The sequence below is a fragment of the Orcinus orca genome, chromosome 15 (genome assembly GCF_937001465.1).
Source record: "Orcinus orca chromosome 15, mOrcOrc1.1, whole genome shotgun sequence".
Lineage (NCBI taxonomy): Eukaryota > Metazoa > Chordata > Mammalia > Artiodactyla > Delphinidae > Orcinus > Orcinus orca.
The window spans coordinates 12,292,294-12,313,369 of record NC_064573.1 but is presented as its reverse complement, the minus strand read 5'-3'; the positions used below and the strand labels follow the sequence as shown (position 1 = coordinate 12,313,369).

Sequence of the window (21,076 nt, the reverse complement as noted above, 5' to 3'; positions counted from 1 at the left end):
GGTCTTATACTCTCAGTTTCTTCTATTCTTCTCAGTTATAAATCCCCACAAATCATTCACTCCATTACCTTCGGACTTCCATCAGACCCACAATTGGAAACAATCCCTCCCCTTCTGCCCCTGGACACACCCCACGTCCTGAGGTCTTAGCTTTACAACTATGCATTTATTTATTACAGCCACATAGCTACCTACACCTCCATCCTCTTTGCCGTCCACAGCCGGTCAAGGTGAGTCTGCTGATTCTCCCTTTATATCATCTTTCACGCACACACGCATGCACGCACGCACACATACTTCTCTTTCGCTGGCCGCCTCTGAAGTCTCTCCCCTCATCATTTCATACCTAGACTACAACTATTTCCCACAACTGATTTTTTACGCAGCTGTTGAGAAAATCTTCAAAATCTCCCTGTCAATACTTAGAGATAATGGCATACAGGTCAAGACAACTATCTTTTATGCCGAGTTGATAAAGGAGCCTTAAGACACTAGAGTCCCTGCTACGGCATCCCTCTGCTTCCCTCTCCATCTGGACTCGCCTAGCTCGCCTAATCACAGAGTTTACGGTGCTTTCCCACAGTCTGCCAGAAGCAAGATGTCCAAACCGCTGCTCTTGGAGTCTCCTCTTCCATAAGAGGGGGATGCATTTTAACTTCACAGAGCACATCATTCAAAACCCATGGCTAGCAGGAAGGCTCTAGAGACCAGTAAGAAAGAGATGGTTGATGCAATGTCAACAAAAGAAAAACATGTTTTGCACCTAAGAAAGCCTTCAGATCTGATGTGCGTTTCTTTGGCTGACCTTTTTAAAAAAAATATGAATATGACGCATTATCTTTGTCTCTTGGTTTCAAAACTCTAGAGTCTGCTCTTCACTTTTTTTGGGTTTTCATTGTTCAAAACACTGATACTTGACAAGAAAATCCAGCCTCTCTTGGCGTACAAAGAGCTCTCTTGATGATATGACCTCAGTGAATCAACACAGTAATCTGTGTCAGGTTGGAGGTTTCATTCCCATTTTACAGCTGAGGAAACCAAGGTCCAGAGACTTGTCTAAACTTCTAAGGCTGGATGGTCACTGTGACTAAAATCTTGTCCATCCTCTAGTTTTCTAAAGCTTCTGTTAAATCTGAACGCATTTCACCTATTTCATTCATAAAGCCTTTAGCCAGGAATGAGTCCTCCCTTTTAGTGCATGGGCTACCCCAATGAGGAAAAAACAAATGTTTACTTACTTCAAAAGTACTAACTTCAAGATCTTCAAATTTTCCTGCAAGTGACATTCCTGCACAGTTTACAAGCATGTCCACTGGGCCCAGTTTCTCCTGTGCCTGGAAAAATGTATCAGAGTGGGCATTAAGAAAGAGAAGAAAAGAATCCCTTAGTAGCCAATCAATGCCAATAAATAAAATCTATAAAACTATTAAATCTACAAGGAAGATATGTCAACTCCAAGCCACACACCAAAATGGCAAACCAATCGAAAGGCGAGAGGATTAATTCCAATTAACCCAACCTCTTACTTGTTTTATGACATTCTCTACTTGGCTGTAGTCTTGAGATACATCAACTGATATACAAAGCACCACCTGTTAGACAGAGAAAAAAATAATCAAAGCTATGCAGGGGTCTGAAACTACCTTTAAAAGAACTTTTTTTTTTTTAAAATTAAAGGCAATTTTTTTCCAATAAAGAAGGAGTCCAGTTTTGGAGGTACAGATTGCAGGGTTTGAAATCTGCTGACAATGCAATTCGGAGAGACAAATGGGGTCAGGGGTGCACTTTCTTGAAGAAAACTCTTTTGAGCAAACTCAAAAGAATGTTCTAAGAAATGCTGGCTGGAGGGTACAGACTTTCAGGTGGAAGATGAATAAGTTCTGGGGATCAAATGCCCAGCATAGTGACTATTGTTATTAATACTGTACTGTAGACTTGTAATCTGCTAAGAGAGTAGATCTGGAGTGTTTTCACCACACACACAAAAGCGGTAACTACGTGGGGTGTTGGCCGTGTTAATCCACTTGTTTGCGGTCACTCTTACACAGTGTAAACATATATTAAATCGTCATGTTGCAGACCTTAAATATATACAATTTTTGTCTACGTATGCCTCACTAAAGCTAGAAAGAGAAAAGAAATGTAAAAACTCTCCTCTTAAAACGCAACTAGCCTGTAGTGACAGGAAGTACATCACAAGCCAAGTGCACCCAGGAGTAGAGGGAGAAACGGGGTGCAGAGGGGCAGGGCAAACTCCAGGGGTGATGGAAATGCTCTGTGTCTGGATTTCAGGGGTGGTTTCACAAGCATTTAGTGATACATCCGTCAAAAGCCATCCAACTGAACTCTTTAAATTGGTGTGGTTCATTGTACACAAATCCTACCTCAATAAAGGGGTCAAAAAATAATAGCAAACTTAATATCAGAGTATCAGAGCAGTATCAGAGCTATCACTGCCCTCTTGGGATTCAATACCAGTAGGTGGAATAAAGAGATAAGTCAACAGGATCTACTTCCAGAAGCCTCCTTAGACCAGCCGGGCTGGGAGGCTAAGCTGGTGGAATCATCTTACTAGGCCAAGGGCAGATCTGGGCCTGTGGGAGCCGGGGGGGAAACCAAGTCACATTTGGTTCACTCTGAGGTTTGCTTGAGGTCCCTGACTCTGGACTGAACTGCCATTTACAGATTTTCTAGATGAGGGGTCACCAAGCTGAGTCCAAGCCCACCTAGTACAAACCTGGCCATGTTTAGGGATGCACAGCACAGAGGGATGGTGGGAAGAGCTCAGCCATTTAGTCTTTGAAAAGGGAGGGAGGGAGGGGAAAAGGGGGGAAAAGCATGTATCTCGGTGCTTACTTTGGGGAATGTATGTATTTATTTATCTATTTATTTATTTATTTGGCTGCGCTGGGTCTTAGTTGCGGCATGCAGGATCTTTTTTAGTCGCGGCATGCATGTGGGATCTAGTTCCCTCACCAGGGATTGAACCCGGGCCCCCTGCATTGGGAGTGTGGAGTCTCAGCCACTGGACCACCAGGGGAGTCCCTCAGTGCTTACTTTGATAGAAATTTATGAAATAGAAATTAAGAACACTAATGGGGACAGTGAGCTACTGTTTTTTTTAATTTTGTTTTTGTTTTTTTTTTGCGGTGCACGGGCCTCTCACTGTTGTGGCCTCTCCCGTTGCGGAGCACAGGCTCAGGACTCGCAGGCCCAGCGGCCATGGCTCACGGGCCCAGCCGCTCCACGGTACGTGGGATCTTCCCGGACCGGGGCACGAACCTGTGTCCCCTGCATCGGCAGGCAGACTCTCAACCACTGCGCCACCAGGGAAGCCCAAGCTACCGTTTTAACTTTCCTTTTCAGACAATGTTTTCAAATCAGAGCTTAGGCCTCTGACATAGGAAATGTTCTATGTTCCCAGGGAGGTCACTGAGAGAAGCAGAAGGGTGTTTGCAGTTTCTCAGCCTTTCCATGGTTTCCTCCCTGTTGAGACTGGCCGCCAAGCTAAGTGGAAGACAGAGCGTGTGTGTACGGAAGGGTGCACACACCCACGATATGCACCCAGGTGCAGTTGCAAGTCCAAGGCCGTGTGTTGTGGTGGGAAGAACAGGCACGGCACTGGGGAAGCCGGGGTTCCAATCCTGTCCCTTCATTCACCAGCTGAGCGGAACCCAAGACGTTTGCAGTGGTCTCATCTGTACAGTAACAGCGTCACAGGCTAGCGACGAGCCAGATCCCTTCCAGCTCTAAGAAGCCACAATGTGAGAAGTGAGGCCAAAGGGTTGGATAAAAAGAGCCCCGTTGCCTTAGGACTGATAACATCAGGCAGGAAGTTGTATTTAATGCAAGAAGGAACCCCATCCTAATGGTCTAAATTCCTATGAAAAGGAAACAAGCCCCTTCGCAAACGTAACCTGGAATATTCCAGACTAGTGGGCTTGTCCTTGAATTCTATCCCATCATCATACAGAAGACATATTTTAAAAAAGAGAGTAGGAATCATACAATTAATTTTAAACATGCCTTTTCATACGGTATTAGATCACTTACTGTGAATAAAACCTATACCACAGGTCAGTAACATTTCAAAAAAAATGTTTACAAACTCCCAGGAAAAAGAATGCCCCCAGGGCACTGCTTTTGCTAAGAGGAGTAACAAGCCAGCTCTGGGCCCAGCGGCAGGATCAGGCCCCCACTTGCCCAGCCCAGCCCGATGATCTTCGCCTTCCTTGATGTGCAAGTCAAGAACTTTCCACATGACCTGAAGCCTCCTGATAGATGAAGGAGTGGGGATAATGAGGAAGAAGCCCAGAGCAGAGATGGCGCTAGCAGCAGGCATGACTGGCCTTCAGCCAGGACATTTCAGATCTGTGGCTCTGATGTTTCATTCTCTATCAGAAGTTACACGGATATTTAAAAAAACAGGAAACTGGGGAGATTTGCTGAGCTGGCAGCTTTCTAATGTTTGTGGGCTTCAGAGGAGATACAGGCAGAGGCCACGGTACTAGAGAAAAACTCACATAGGTGCACAAAGAGAGGTGGATGAGGATTTTTATGTGCAGCATAGAATGCAAAAGAAAACAAAATACGAATAGCCAACGAGAGGCAACAGGTTAAATAAACTCTGGGGTACTCAATATTATGCCACAGCAGTTTTAAAAGATGAGGCCGACTCATTTATATTGACATGCAAAGTTCTCTAATATATTCTCGTGGAAAGAAAAGAGGCAATTAAAACTACAGTGAAACACCACTTAAAACTCATCAGAAAGGCAAAAATTAGAAAGTCTGCCAATACCAAGTGTTGGCAAAGAGTCAACGACCACTACTGGTGAGAGTGTAAACACTTTGGTGATGCATACGCTCAACTCAGCAATTCCATTTCTAGGTATATTCCATTCTTGCACAAGTGCACAAAGGGATAAACTTTAGTAATAGCAAGAAACAAAGCAAACTAACAAAAAAACTGGAAACAACCTAAGTAGCCACCCAACAGTAGAACTGATGAATGGAAGGTTGTCTATACATACAAGAAAACACTAGACAGCAGGAAAAAAAAAAGAATGAACTACTACTTTATGCAGCAACAGAGAGGAATTTGAACAACAGTATCAGGTGAAGAAATAAAGTTGCATGAGAGTACACAAAGAATGATGTTATATAAACCTAGAGAGAGAAAGTAGGTTAGTGATTGCCTAGGGCTAGGAGGGGGTTCGGAGAGAACAAGCAGTGACTGTTAATGAATATGCACTTCCTTTATGGGATGATGAAAGTATTCTACAATTGATTCTGGTGATAACTGTGCAACTTTGTGGATAAGCTAAAAACCACTGAATTGTACACCTTAAATCAGTGAACTTTATGGTATGTGAATTATATCGCAATAAAGCTATCAAAATAAGAATGATGCCATAAAGTTCAAAAAGAAGCCGAAGTAAACAATACTCTTCTCAGTGTCACATGCATTTATGGACAAATTATTTTTAAAGAGCAATGGAAGAAGTAACACAAAAATCAAGTTGGGGGTTGCCTCTAGGAATGAGACAGGAAGATGAGGCGGATGGGGGGAACAGAGGAGCCTTCAGGGGCCCTGGTAAATGCCATTTCTTAAGCTGGTGATGAGTGTGTGGCTATCAATTTATTATTATGTTTTATACTAAAATACATATTGTATATATATACATACCATTTTATTCATCAAAAAATTCCACAACCAAAAAAAACATTTAATACCTCCTTCCCCTTAAGTTAATTTGAATAAATAATGGAAATGAAATCATTTTCTAGGAAAGCATTCTGTTATTTGATCATTTGTGTGTGTATGTGTGTTAGAGTCTATACACTGTTTTTGGTAATAACATGAAATCCTAGACAATTCAAATAATTTCATCTTTTTAAAGACAGCCTAATATGTATTTTAATTAGGAAAAGCTTACGTGCTTTCAATGAACTATTCACAGTTGAAGTACCTCTTCTCTTCCTCTGCACACCTGTGTTGATTAGTATAGAAAATGCGTCATGAGGGCAGTGATTTTTACCTGTTTATCATTAATAGAGTGTTTTTCGATTTCTTTCTTTGCCTGCAACAGTTTGTCCTGAAAGTAACAGAGAACAATTAGTTCTACTGATTGTCTATTTGTCCACTTGTTTGTTTAAAAGGAGAGAAAAAGCAATTAGTTGTACAAGGATTTATTAAATGCCAAAAAACACGCAGGACAGCACCCATATTACAGAGCTATGGTGGACACATAGCTGTAAAGTATGCTAAGCTATGGCTAAGTGAAGGCAAGTTTTAAAATTCACTGCAGAGAAAGATAATAAAAATTAATGAACCTCAAAATCCCTATTATCAGTATTAATTGCTAAGGGTCACCCTATCAATTCTAATAAATGTTTTAATTTGACGTTACTTAGATATGAAACAAGAACAACCACGCTGATATGCAGTGCTTCCCAAACTTAAGGGTACATGTGATTCCATGTCAAGGATGCTTTCCTACGAGATCGTCCAACGTTTTCCTCCTCTACTGAAAAGCAAATATAGTCAAAATCAGTTTTTAGACGGACTAGGTAAACCTATGCCTGGATACTTTCAAAGATACTCTGAGGACAAGCAAAGCTAACCCATGTAATTGTATAATTCTTCCAAGGTCTCAATTCTGCTTGTTTTAGTCATTTTCAAGAAGACAGAGATCGGTTTACAGTGCCTTAATTTGCTATAAAAGCTGAAATTTAAATACATCATGATAGCAGAGAAGAACAAAAGGGGGGAATCCTTCCGAAAGACACGTGGGTTTTCTAAACAAGAATGTGCCTATAATAAAATTATATTATTCTATTAATAAAGATGTACACCACCTGACTTTGCCAAAATCAGAATAGAAAATTACATTAGAAAATAAAGACTTTATCAGTGCCAGAAGGCTCATTCACCTCCAGCAATGCCAGGACCACAGAAAGAGCTTCTGAGCACCTGAAATGCTGGCCTCCCTGCCTCGTTTTTCATCTGTCTTTTGTCAGATACCAGCATTGTTTAAATCTCACAAAATGCCATTTTCTCACAGTCGTGTTTTCAGTCATGGAAGGTGGCTTCAACGCCAAAGCAGATGCATTGTTGGAGGGGTCAGGGGATAAATAAAAGGTAGCTAATTCTGCCTTTCTTCATTTTTAAAAGAAATGATGGACGCCCGAGCCTAATTCTGGGTCATTATTTACGCATCTCCCCCAGGCCCCCCGTGACCTGCCTTCCTCACTGGGCCCCGCTCAGCTGTGCACCCCTACCTGGCAGCCACCACACTACCGCCCTCCTTATTCACAGGTGAAGCCAAATCCCCCAATCAACGATGCCGCCCTGGAGCACCCACTCTCTCCGTCAACCCTCCCTTCATTTCTGCATCCAACAAAGATGTCTGGAGCACCCACTGTGACCCAAGCAATTAGGCCAAGCACAGAACGACAGCCCTGGGCAGGACAGCCGTGGTCCTTCCCCCGCGCATAGAGCAAGGGGACGCCATGACTGCTCGTGGGAATACAGTGTCACTGCTCTGGGCTCTGGCAAGAATAACAGACACTTGAAAAACAAAAAGAAAGAAAGAAAAACAGACCTTGTGTTGACTCGGCACAGAAAGACACATGTTTTGCTAAACTGCTGGGGAAGAGTGAGATTCCCCTGCAGGGTCTGGGTTTCACTAGAGATGGAGCTCATGTCATAAGCAAATTATAGAGAAACACCTACACGTCATCCTTCAGGACTTAGGAACGAGCCCCACGATGGCTGCTGTCGGCACCTCCGGGGAGGTGGCGGGCCCCGCGCTTCCTGTGGCCAGGTGTGTGCTTAACTAGGTTTTGGCCGCTCCTAGATCTGCAGTGTCCATGATGTTGCCTAAGAGTTGCTGGCACTGAAAAAATATCTGTGGAACTAACCTGACTTCAGCCAAGAAGTCTTTGTCCCAAATACAAGAAATAACCAGTGGTTCAGGAATCACACCTCCAACCACAGACGTGAGCGATTTCCCCACAGGTGTGAACACTGTGACGGTCGCATAGCCTCTGTGACTAATGTAACGATGAATTAGTAGGTGAATAGTAATGAACCTAGAAGACTTACCTCATTTCGTGCAACCAGAGTTATAAAAGCTCCTTGTTTATAGCACTCGATAGCAATGCACTTTCCGATGCCACTGGAGCCTCCTGTAACCTAAAAGCAGAAATTAAGAAATCTTAGCACTTGAAATTTCCCTTCTGTGGGAAGTTTATTTAAAATAACTATGATGGGCTCTAAAACCCAACCTACAGGAACTAAATCTTCAGCTATTGTAGCATCTTCATCCCAGACCTAATGAATGGAGTTTAAGTGCAGACGTGGAAAGATTACACTGTCAGCCGGGCCTGCGTTGTTTCCAGTACTGAGCTATCAATTGCACACCTATGATATTTTTCTGAGTTCACTGTGGCGGGGGGAGGGGGACGAGAGGGGGAAGTGCCCTGTACATCTAGCTAATAAACAGTACATTAGTCTGATAATTCGAAAAGACACACGCACCCCTATGTTCACAGCAGCACTATTTACAATAGCCAAGACATGGAAACAACCTAAACATCCATGAATGGATGAAGATGTGGTATGTATATACAATGGAATACTACTCAGCCATGAAAAAGAAAGAATGCCATTTGCAGCAACATGGAGGGACGCAGAGATTATCATACAGAGTGGAGTAAGCCAGACAGAGAAAGACAAACATCCTATGATATCGCTATACGTGGAATGTAAAATATGACACAAATGAACTTATCTATGAAACAGAAACAGACTCACAAACACAGAGAACAGACCTGTGGTTGCCAAGGGGGAGAGGGGTGGGGGAGAAATGGATTGGGAGTTTGGGATTAGCAGGTCAAACTAGTATATACAGAATGAATAAACAAGAAGGCCCTACTGTATGGCACAGGGAGCTATATTCAATATTCTGTGATAAACCGTAATGGAAAAAAATATGAAAAATTTTGCTGTACAGCAGAAATTAACATCATAAGTCAACTATACTTCAATAAAATAAATTAAAAAGTAAAAATAAAAAACACTAGTCTGCCTTTGAGTCCAAACCCAAATGAACCATTTCTTTACTACACATCTCCTATGCATGACCAGCTCTACAGGAGATGAAAAGAATAATCACTTGCATATACTTATGATATTTTAAATGACTGCTTATTATAAAGTAATACATGATCACATGGAAATACTGAAAAGTAAAGCTTTTCTTCTTGCACTAGTCTAACCCTCACCATCTATAGCTCAGCCATACTGGCTGTCTTTTGGTTCTATGCTCTCTCCAACCACAGGGCCTTTGCACATTCTATTTTCCCTTCCAGGAATGCTCTCCTCCCCTCTTTTCATCTAACTGGCATCGATTCACCCATTAAATCTCAGCTCTACCTCACTACCTCAGGAAAGCCTTCATGGACTGCCCTCTACCCCACCGCAACCCACTTTGCAGCATTGCATCCTCTTTTTTCTTTGCTTTACATCACTCCATAACCAAACAGCCATGCATTTACTTGTGTGATTATTTGATTCACAACCATCTCTTCCATTACCACCCCATAAACTCCATAAAAATACCAACTCTATCTTGGCTCCCCACTGTATCCCCAGCGCTTAGTACAGTGCCTGGCATACAGGAAGGACTCAATATATATTTTATTTAATAATACAAATGTAACATTACCTTTCTAGTCATTTTCCCTATACACATCTTATAACATGGGCCAGGGGAGTGGGGGGCCTGGAGTTGTCAGGTGAGGGGGGAAAGCAAGTGTCAGAGAGGCATCTGTCCTTACACGCTTCTGCATCCTACTCTAAAAAACATTATTTTGTAATGTCTGAGGTTAAAAAACTAAAAGGCTTTACAATATTGCATTAAACAGCCGTATCAAAAAATATTTAACTATTTCCCTATTGTTAGACATTTAGATTATTTCGAATATTTTACTGTTAGATATAAATCATGCTGTAAAGAATATCTCTGACCAATCGATCTCATGATTTTAAAATCATCATGACATCCTCCTACACAATGTACCTATGTCCATGGGACGCCCCTACTTTCTCTTGAGCCTCAACTTCTCACTAATGAAGGGATTTCTTTGGGAAAATTAACCAATTATCTACCGGTTACTGTAAAAATATACCTGCTGCCCCAGCTAACAGTTGCCTCTGAGGACCTCCTTGCTATTGAAATATTTCATGGGTAGTTTTGGCTTATGAATTTTCACCAGATATTCCAATTCCATAGCAATTAGCAAGGTCCCTAAAAATGTCCTTAGCTGTTTCATGATGTTGTTCCTGCTGCCTAGAGGTCCCTCCACTCAACATCTCCCACACAGCTGCATTTCCAAATCCTACCTAACTCGCAGAGGCCAGTTCCAATGTCTCCTCCTCCAAGAATTTTTTCCGGACTCTGTCCCTCTGTCCTGTCCTTTGCCTGTCACTTTCTACTTCATGCAGTTACTTCTGTACCTGCCTTAGCTCCCTTACCAGACTCTAAGTTCCCCGACAACAAGCACCAAGTCCAAGTTATCTCCCTCATTCCTAGCACAGCACTTTGCATAAGCAGTTGCTAAATACTTGTCTACATTAATTTGCAAAATGGTGTACGATGCCATTTCCCTGAAAAAAAATACAAAAAAAACTTGTAAGTAAAATTTCACTATTTGTTATTCAGTGAATTGATAGAAGCTGAAGTGATGAGGTTATTGAGAAAATTTATATGCTCTAAAGGGCCATGTAGATATTCCGATTATTGCTGGCGTTTTTTCTAGACCGTAATAGGTAAGCAAGCTATGTAAAATTACTGCACAGCCAAGGACAGGGGTAACCTTATAAGATTTGTCCATAAAAACAAGAATAAGACTTCAATTTTTGGGTCAGGGTTCATGGGAAACTGACCTTCTAGGCCAAGCCAGCTAATTCATAAAAGGTATCTAAGAATATACATAAGTCCATCTAGACTATGTTACTCTTGATTGGTATAAGAAAACACAAGAGATTTTCCTAATGGCTGAGAAAAATGGTAAATATGTATTGAGTTGCCCGGCCACTGGTAAATTGAGATGTGAGACCCTAAAGATAACAGTTTAATTCCTTTCTTTGTCACTCCCTCTTACTGTTCATTGCAAATATTGTTTTAAATGTTACTATCTCTTTATTTGCACCATATACCTCTTACTGAGTGCAAGAGAAGGGGTGCTTTGCTGCAAGGACAACTGCTCCCACCCATCTCTCCAAAAGGGAGGACTTGATTTTCTAGTTCTCACCAAGTCAGTTAAACAGCTTTTAAAAAAAAAAAAAAAAAAACAGCTGATTTAAATAAGTATATACTGTGTAAGACTTGCTGAATAGGTTTACCACTGTAATTAGAGAGATAACACTAGTTTATCAGAATTGCTCTAAAAACAAAACAAGTTATGACCTAAGCCTGCTCATGCTTCCCCATCAGCAAGACATTCTAAACATTGGCCCCTTTTCTAACACGACTGGGTCTAGTCGTAACAAATCTCTCAAGAAAAAAAATTACACTTTCACTCTTTTTATGACATTAAAAAAGAAGACAGATGGTGACATCATGTGTATTATTCATGTCATCCTCACATTATTTATAGTGGCATATTAAAACGGGATGGTGAAAATAAGAAATTCTTCGGGACCTACCCCAGGAGATGTGTTTATTATCTTATCTACAGCCTGCAGAAGCATGATGGGGCTGGTAGGACCAGAGTCAACATCAACTGTAAGTCCCTTATAAACACTGAATGAAATTTTTCATTACTGCTTTGACTTTACATTTTTACAAGTTATGCTCTGCAAACACCACTTCTGAAAATTCCAACTTTTAAAGCCACGCTTTTGAGGCAGAAGTCTTCTTGCAGATGTGACACTTTCAGACTTTAGCATGACTGTAAAATTTTGCTCTTCTCTCCCTCTGTAATGAATTTACACTCACCTCCTCCTCTATCTTCCACATCAGAAATAGCAGGATTTGGAAAAACACTAATAGTTTTATGAGAGAAATTAAAGAAAATATATGTTCCCATTCACAAACTCTGTCCCGATTTAAAGCACACTAAAAGCAATGACCATTCCATCCCATCCCAGTTCAGTGAAGAGGCTCGGATTTTAGCGGAGACACCCGTATGTCACCTCTGGCACCAGGAGGATTTGCACTGCCAGCTTAGTAACAAATTTTGCTTATTCATAACCTCCCGCCTCAGTGTCCCCGGGGTTGTGAGAAAATCAAGTAAGAAAACGGACCAGAAAGCCACAGCAAAATGTGACGTGCTGGGCGCAGGTAAGAAGGCATTCCCTCTGTTTAAGAAAGGTGCCCCACCTGCAGAAAAGGGATCCTTGAAGACATGAGCTTCTGGTAAGAAACAAACCAAATCCATCCACATCCCCTTCATTCCTAAAGCACTAACTAGCCAGGTCGTTCTGCTCATCCCTCTGACTCCAAGACGACGGCAGAGGATTGCACTGGGACAGCAGTCAGTCGACCCCAGGCTGAGCTCACAAGAGACAGGCAGTGTAGACTGTACAGAAGCGACTCAACACCGCTAGCCAGGACTGCCAGCCCACCGGGTTTAGAGCAATCCCGTCCCCCCGCCAGGTGAGTCACTTCCTGTATTCCTTTGGCAACTGTCACTCGCACAGGCCACCTTCCAGTTCCCAGCTGCCTCGGCGGGTCCTGGAGGCTGGGACCCGGTTCCCCGCTGCCCGCCTCCTTGCGACCCCGCCGGGACCGCGCGCCTTGCCCGGCGTAGCCACCGACCGCGGTGTCCTTGGCAAAGTTTCTCAGCCTCTCTGTTCTTCAGTTGACTCATCGGGAAACCCGAGGACAAAAATATCCAGATCCCAGGGATGCCCCGGGGATTAACGAGAGCCTCCCGAGCCCCTGCAGTGCGGGAACCCAGCTCGCTGGCGCTGCCCGCGCCGCCCCGCTCTCCGGCCCCAGGAGGAGCCAGAGGCAGCGAAGGGCGGGTCCCCGAGGCCCTCCGAACAGACAGTGCAGGGGCGGAGGGCGGCAAGTGACCCTCCATTTGGAGAAGGGAACGTCGGCGGCCCGGCCTGAGTCGCGGACCGGCGCGCCGGGGTTCGGGGCGACCGAGCGGGCCGGGAGGCGGCGGCGCAGCAACAGGAGGCCACTCACCACCACATGCGCCCCGGGCAGGGCGAGGGGCTTGGGGCTGATGAGCGGAGACACCATGTAGAGCAGCAGCACGAACGCCACGAGGAAGGCGGCCGCCAGCAGCAGCATCGCTCGGCCGAGGCCGGGGCCTGGGGCGGGCGGCGCAGGCACAGGCGCACAGGGCTCGGCTGCGCCGGCGATCACGCGCGGCCGCGCGCAGTGCGAGCCCGGTGTTTGGGTTCGCGGCGCGGGGCGGGGCGGCGGCCGGAGGGGAAGAGGCGGAGCCTGCGAAGGGCGCGACCGCGGGGGGTCGGGCTTCCAGTGGCTAGAGCGTCGCGGCGGCTACCGCCCGATTGAGCGGACGGTCCTTTGGGGTCCCCGAGCTCCCAGCGTCGGGACGGGGTCCCGCACCGTCCGCCGGCGAGATGGGCTGCCTCGAGCGCGCAGCGGACGGGGCCCGGGTGGCGCCCCCCGGCGCGCCCCTGGGTGACGCTCGCGGCTGGTGGCGAGGGTGCTGCTTAGGACCGCGGAGAGCGGGTGCCGGGCCTTCCCGAGCCGCGCTCCCGGGGCTGGGCCGCTCCGCGCCGTGGCTCCGGGTGCCGTCCGCCCGAGGCCGGAGGAGGCGGGTCGGAGCCTTCTAAGCCCCGGTTCCGGGATCTCGTCACCTCGTTAGTGTATGGAAGGCAGGGGATCGAGCTCTGAAATCCCGGGCTCCATTTCGTATTTTCTTGGCGTACTTAGAAAATGGTAACAGCCCACTTTCGCTTTGCAGAGGACCGGGAAAGCCTTAACATGGAGTTTTAAAAATCGCCCAGATCATTTAGTTTCGTTGAGCTCAGAGTTCATCTCCTTTACCAAGGCAGGGTTTAAAAAAGATAAAAAGCTTTTTGAGATCTCATTTGCACACCAGACAATTCGCCCGTTTAAAGTGCATAGGTAATGGGTTTTGGTATAGTCAGGGTTGTGCAACTGTCACCACTGTCAATTTTGGAACATTTAGTTACACCCCCAAAGGCGCACACAAATCCTTACCCGTTCACAGTCACTCCCCAGTTCCTCCCCATCCTGGCCCGGCCCTAGCTAATCACTCACTAATCTGTCTCTGTAGATTTGCCTATCCTGCATATTTCATATAAATGGAATTATAGAATGTGTAGCCTTTTGTGTCTGGTTTCTTGCACTTAGCATAATGTTTTCAAGGTTCATCATGTGGTACAATGTATCAGTACTTCATGCTTTTTATGACCAAATTATATTCCATTCTGTGGACACACCACATTTCATTTATTCACTCATCAATTGGTGGACCTCTAGGTTGTTTCCACTTTTTTTTTTTTTTTTTTTGCGGTGCGCGGGCCTCTCACTGTTGTGGCCTCTCCAGTTGCGGAGCACAGGCTCCGGACGCGCAGGCTCAGCGGCCATGGCTTACGGGCCTAGCCGCTCCGCGGCATGTGGGATCTTCCCGGACCGGGTCACGAACCCGTGTCCCCTGCATCGGCAGGCGGACTCTCAACCACTGCGCCACCAGGGAAGCCCTGTTTCCACTTTTTAGCTACTATGAATAATGCTGCTGTGAGCATAAACATTCATGTATAAGTTTTTCATTTCTCTTGAGTATATACCTAGGAGTGGAATTGCTGGATCTTCTAGTAACTGTTTAACCAGAACTGCCAGACTTTAACAAAGCAGCTGCACAATTTTACGGTCCCCACCAACCGTATATAAGGGTTCCAGTTTCTCCACATCCCTACCAACAGTTGCTATCATTTATCTTTTTAATTATAGCCTCCCTACTGGGTGTAAAGTGACATTTCATTATGGTTTTGGTTTGCATAAGGCACGTATTTTTGTTTGCTTGCTTTTCCTTTTAGAAGTTATTTTTAGAAATACTAAGGCCCTCGGGAACAAAGGAATTGATCTGAGTTTTCCTTCTTTCTTAACTTATTGCCCAGAATTAGCCAGCTTGCAAGATTTGAGGGTACAGTCCCCAAGACTTCTGACATCAATTGCAAGTTTGGAGGAGGGTCTCCCAAGCCACCCTCAGGTTTGATAATTTGCTAGAAGGACTCAGAGAGCTCACTGAGATCTGTTTTACTCATGGTTATGGTTTACGAATGTCAGCCAAGGGACGAAGTGCACAGGGCAAAGTCTGGAGAGCTCCAGATGTGACCCTCCCAGCACTGGAGTGTGGCAGTATCCATGGAGTGTTGTCAACCAGGGCAGCTCCTCTGGCATTCAGAGTTTATACTGGGGCTTCATTATTAGGCATGATTGATTGATTGCCCATGTGGCTAAAGGCAGAGTCCAGGTCAGCTGATAATGCATGACAGGAGACTTCCACCTAAATCCCATGACTGGTCTTTCTGGCATGACCACCCTAAAATCCAGTTTGGCCAGCCCTCATCTAAACAAGGACACCTCTATCAGGTCTGAGATAGAATACCTCCAAGAAGCCAACGGGAAAGGCCAGACCTTCTCCTGGGGCAAGGCCATCCATCCAAAGCTATTCTACAACAAAACAAATATATGCCTAACATTTGAAGGAGGCAGTGTGGAGTAGGAGGTTCTTAATTCAATTTCCCAACAGATTTGACCATCAGTATCAGTACTGCAATCTTGCTGCTAAGACGATGCCAGTGTTACATCATATCGAGGTGTGAGTAAGTAAACAGAACCTGAAAAATAAGAGTCAAAAGATAGCAGCACATTTGCTAGAGTTTCACTCAGTCATCAACAACTGGTCAAGCTTAGCATATCATTCCATCAAAATGTCTCCCAAAGCAATGCCACTCAGGTTTGCAAGTTTCCATCCGACTCTATGCGTTTCCCAAAACAGGAGTGATCTTCACCCATCCAGACATCTTCTAATTGAGCTCTCTTCAGAGACTGTATCATCTCTTGCTCAAGGCATTTATGTAGCATTGGATTTTCCTTGTCACATAATCTGTTTATTCATTCCTTTCCCCTTGCCTACCAATTCTTCTATTTGTGATTTACTTTTACTCAAACTTTTCCCCATTGGAAAGGATATTATGTTCAGCCTAGCACTCTGCTCTTCCGGACTGCTGGCACGAACACTAGTCCAGCAAAATCCTCCTCTCAGTCCACTCCTACCCATCATACAGGGCAGGGTGACACAGGCACACAGCGAGTGGGCTTTGCCAACCACTAGGCAATACAGCTGCATTCATGATCAATCCCAGCTGTGTCAGGTAGAGTGAAGGCATAATTCACTCATCAGCCTCTTAGGAATTCTGGTGTAAAGGTTTAAAAGTATAGTTACAATTTCTTGCTTGGGGATCATCCCTGATTCCAGCACCCACAGTTGGAGCCTTGGTGCTTGGGACCACTGCATCAGGCACAAAAATAAGAAAGTTGACGCAATGTGGAGAAAAAAGAGAAAAGTGTATTTGTACCACCATCTTGTTTCCACGGAAAGAACTGCAGAGGCATAGCAGCATTCTCCCCCACCCCTTCGCCTCTGGAACCCCCAGAAAAGTGGAGAAATCTACCTACTGGGGACCCTTTCTTGGTTTTCCTCATGGTAAGTGTCAGCACACACTCATGAAGGCATGTAAATCTGCCCCTCCGCCCCCATTTGAGACTACAAACGTTTCAATTGCCTGTTCCAATTCTCTATTAGACCTTTACTCTGTGGATGGTACACAACCTGGTACATCCATCTGATGTGATAGCTCCTTGCCCATCGTTGGACATTATGGGCTTATTTTTACTTTTTTTTCCATTAAAAATTTTTTTTAATTTATTTTATTTTATTGGACACTATAGGTTTAGTATAAAGTGTGTTCTTTGATCTGAAGAAATGTAACTTGGAAGTCCAAATTCATGCAATATCTTCTGGTCCAGTTCTTTCATAGTATTTTGAGCATTTGCATCTACCTCTGGGCATGCAAAGCCCAGTCCAGAGTATGTCTATCCCTGTCAAGACCCATCTGTAGCCTTCCAGGGCTACCAGCATCAGTCCAAACACCAGCTCTGTGTTGAGCCTTCCCCCCTGGGGAATCTGCCCCATAGCCATCTGCAGCCCCTGCCATTCTTGTTGGCAGATAAAAAAAAAGTTCTTGGCATTTTGTGCCCCAGAGGGTACACGAGGACAATGTCTAGATTCAGCCCATCTTTGAGCTGCAGCCCCCCCATACCCACTCTTTTCAGGTACTCAGGTGGCCACCTCAAGTGGGCACACAAGGCTATCCACTTGCTGGTTCCAATCACCTTCTGATCCTAGAAGGAGGTTCTTCTAATGAACAGTGACATGCTCTACTTTAACATACCGCTTAAACTCCCATAGTGATTTCCCCAGGGCCGTGCCCCCTATAGGCGTCTCTTTAATGGGCCAGTTTTCTGTTGCCCTTCTACCCAGCCACATGGACCAGACGTTAGCCGCTGCCTATGAGTTGGTTTGAAAACCCAAATCTAGGGACTCACAGCAGGTAACTCAGCCCACCAAGCTGATGTTTTCATCTTTTCCAATCAGAGTTGTAGCCTTTCCAACGCGATGCTGTCTGCTCACCTCGAAACTGCCATCCATAAACAAAACAGCTCCTTTTTGGTCAATAGAGAGCTACTCAGACGGCACTGCCCAGGTAACTACAGGTTCAGCAATTCCTCAAGTGGTTCCAAAGTTGGTCCTAGGGCAAAAGAGTCTACCTGCTTGTGAACACATGTGCACCTCTCTGCATTTCCCTGGGCCGTGTGCCTGCAAAACCGGTTCCATTTTCTAATGGAACCCTTCTGGGCACTGTCTTCTCCATTAGAGTGCTTCTTTAACATCACCCAAGACAACATGTGTATTTCAGGTTTCAAGATTATTTTATGTACTTCAGTCATTGGGGCAGTTTCCATTAATGTCCAATAGCAAGCTAGTAATTGCCCCTTAAATGGCAATTCTCTGGTCTAAAAGCTCAGCAGCCATTGACAGGTGGCGCTCACAGCCTTTTGCCATAAGCCCCAGTCTGAGGAAAGATTCCAGGATTTCTTTCAAATGGTTTTATGGAGAAGATCTAGCAATATTTCCAGATGAGGAAATATATGCACCTCCAAAATTCAAATAAACCAACTAGACACCGGTCTTATAACATGTTTTGTCAACCAGGTATCCCATACTGGTTGTTTTTTTTTTTTTTTTTTTTTGAGGGGGGTTGCCCCACGAGGCTTGTAGAATCTTAGTTCCCAGATCAGGGATCGAACCTGGGCCACCGGCAGTAGAAGCACGGAGTCCTAAACACTGGACCGCCAGGGAATTCCTTCCCATACTGTTTACAATTAACAGCCTGTGTGGGCGCAGGCAATGTTATTGGTTCCCATTTAGCCTGGTCAATCAATATTGAAGGGCAGAATCACCTGCCTTCTGATTTACAGTGCGAGGTAGGGGAAGCTTTCCCCAAACAGACACAAAATCCATCCCCAGAGTACATTCACGTAAAGGAGACACAACCACTTCACAGAGAGTCTGCCCCAACATTCCAATTTTCATCCAACCTTTCACCTTAATTCTGTCAACCTCTGTAGCCCCAGCACCTCTCACCCGAACTGTAGAACTGTAGTCCGTGTTGGGACTTCACCAACAGGTTTTAGAACCACCTAAATGTCCATCAATGAGTGAATGGATAAAGAAAATGCGGTAAATGTATAAAATGGAATATTAGTCGGTCTTAAAAAATAAGGACATCCTGCCAGTTGTGATAACATGAATGAACCTGGAGGACATTACACCAAGTGATATATGAAAACATTTCACAGAAACTTTGCGACGCAGAAAGACCAATATTACATGGTCTCACGTATACAAGGAATTTAAAAGAAAAAAAAATCCAAACTCAAAGTAATAGAGAGCAAAATGGTGGTTACCAGAGTCTGGATGTGGGGGAAAGGGGAGATTAAAATTTTTTAAAAAAGAAAAGAAAAGAGAGACAGTAGAATGCTGGTTTCCAGGGGCTGGGGGAGGAGGTCATGGAGAGTCACGGTTTCATGGGTACAGAGTTTCAGTTGTGCAAGATTAAAAGAATTCTGGAAATGAAGATGGTGATGGTTGCACAACAATATGAATATACTTCATACCACCAAACCGTTCACTTAAAAATGATTGGTAGTAAATTTCATGTTAGGTGTATTTTATCACCATAAAAAAATTTGGAAAAAGACAGTTCTCCCCAAACTGATATACTGTCTCAATGTACTTCCTATCAAAATCCCAGCAAGATTTGTTTTTGTAGCTATAGACAAGATTATTCTAAAATTTATATAAAAAGGCAAAGAAACTAGAATAGCTAAAGCATAAAAAAAAAAAAAGTGGGAGGAATCAGTCTACCTGACTTCAAGACTTATTATTTAGCTACAGTAATAAAGACAGTGTGGTATTGACAGAGGGGGATATACAGAGGTCAATGGAAGCCACACTAATACACCCAACTGGTTTGTGACAAAGGTGCAAAAGCAGTTTGATGGAGGAAAGGTAGCCTTTTCAAGAAATAGTGCTGGCAGGGAGATCAGCTCGGTGTTTTGTGACCACCTAGAGAGGTGGGATAGGGAGGGTGGGAGGGAGACGCAAGAGGGAGGAGATATGGGGATATATGTATATGTATAGCCGATTCACTTTGTTATACAGCAGCAACTAACACAACAATGTAAAGCAATTATACTCCAATAAAGATGTTTAAAAAAAAAAAGGAATGGTGCTGGGAAAATTGGACATCCATCGACAAAGAAAGGAAACTCGACCTCAACTTTACACCTTCTGCAAAAATTAACTCAGGTGGTGTGATGGTTAGTTTTATGTGCTGGCTTGATTGGACCACCAGGTGCCCAGATATTTGGTCAAAAGTTATTCTGGGAACTTCTGGGAGAGTGTATTTAATGAGACAAACATTTAAATCAGTAAACTGAGTAAAGCAGATGGCCCTCCCCAATGGGGGTGGGTCTCATCCAATCCGTTGAAGGCCTAGATAGAACCGAAAGGCTGACTCTCCCCCAAGGAAGAGATCATTATTCCTGTCTGATGACCTTTGAACTGGAACATTGGCTATTTTTCTTGCCTTTGGACTTGAGCTGAAACACTGGCTCTTCTTAGGTCTCCAGCTTGCCAACTCACCCTGCAGATCTTGGGATTTGCCAGCCTCCATAAGCACGGGAGCCAACTTCTTATATTTTATATACATGTACATGTATATACATATCTTCTATCTGTTCTGTTTCTCTGGAGAGCCCTAATACAGAAGGGATCATGAACTTAAATGTAGAACTGTAGAAAAGAAACATTGGATTTAAAAGAATGAAGACTTTGGTCAATCAGGAAAAAAAAAAAATCAGGTCATTTGTTTAAAAAGGAAATCAGGCTAGTTTCAGATTTCTCCACAGTGACACTGAACATGAGAGAACACTGATACATCTATAAGATCCTCAAGGAAGGAATGTTTTCTATCCAGCTAATCTGTATTTCACCCGTTGAACATGTAATCATTAAGGAAATATTTTTCCCATGAGTGCTTCTTGAGAAAAGTATGAAGGCTATTATCTTAGTCTGTTTGGGCAGCTATAACAGAATACCATAGACTGGGTGGCTTATAAAAACAGAAATCTAGTTCTCACATTTCTAGAAGTTGGCAAGTCCAAGATCAAGGCACTGGCAGATTGAGTGCTTGATAAGAGCTCACTTCCTGGTTCACAGATGTGTCTTTTCACCGTGTCCTCACCTGGAGGAAGGGGGAAGGGCGCTCTCTAGGGTGTCTTCAGTGAGGGCCCTTATCCCGTTCATGAGGCCAAAATCACCTCTCAAAGACCCCACCTTCAAACACCATCATGTTGGGCCTTAGGATTTAACACATGAGTCTGGGAGACACAAACATTCAGCTTATAGCAGGAACTTCAACTGG

The 21,076-nt window shown here is 44.2% G+C and overlaps 1 protein-coding gene across 1 annotated transcript in view; it reads right to left on the bottom strand.

The window, feature by feature from the left end:
• KDSR (3-ketodihydrosphingosine reductase) overlaps positions 1–13,433 on the bottom strand; it is a 39,048-nt gene extending 25,615 nt beyond the window's left edge. The window contains exons 1-5 of the mRNA XM_004268068.4: positions 13,209–13,433; positions 8,111–8,200; positions 6,042–6,098; positions 1,527–1,592; positions 1,239–1,334 (exon numbers count right to left, since the gene is read on the bottom strand). Coding sequence (XP_004268116.1) covers positions 1,239–1,334; positions 1,527–1,592; positions 6,042–6,098; positions 8,111–8,200; positions 13,209–13,316 — 417 coding nt within the window. The 5' untranslated portion in view covers positions 13,317–13,433. The remainder of the gene's footprint in view (positions 1–1,238; positions 1,335–1,526; positions 1,593–6,041; positions 6,099–8,110; positions 8,201–13,208) is intronic.
• Positions 13,434–21,076: the final 7,643 nt, after the last annotated feature.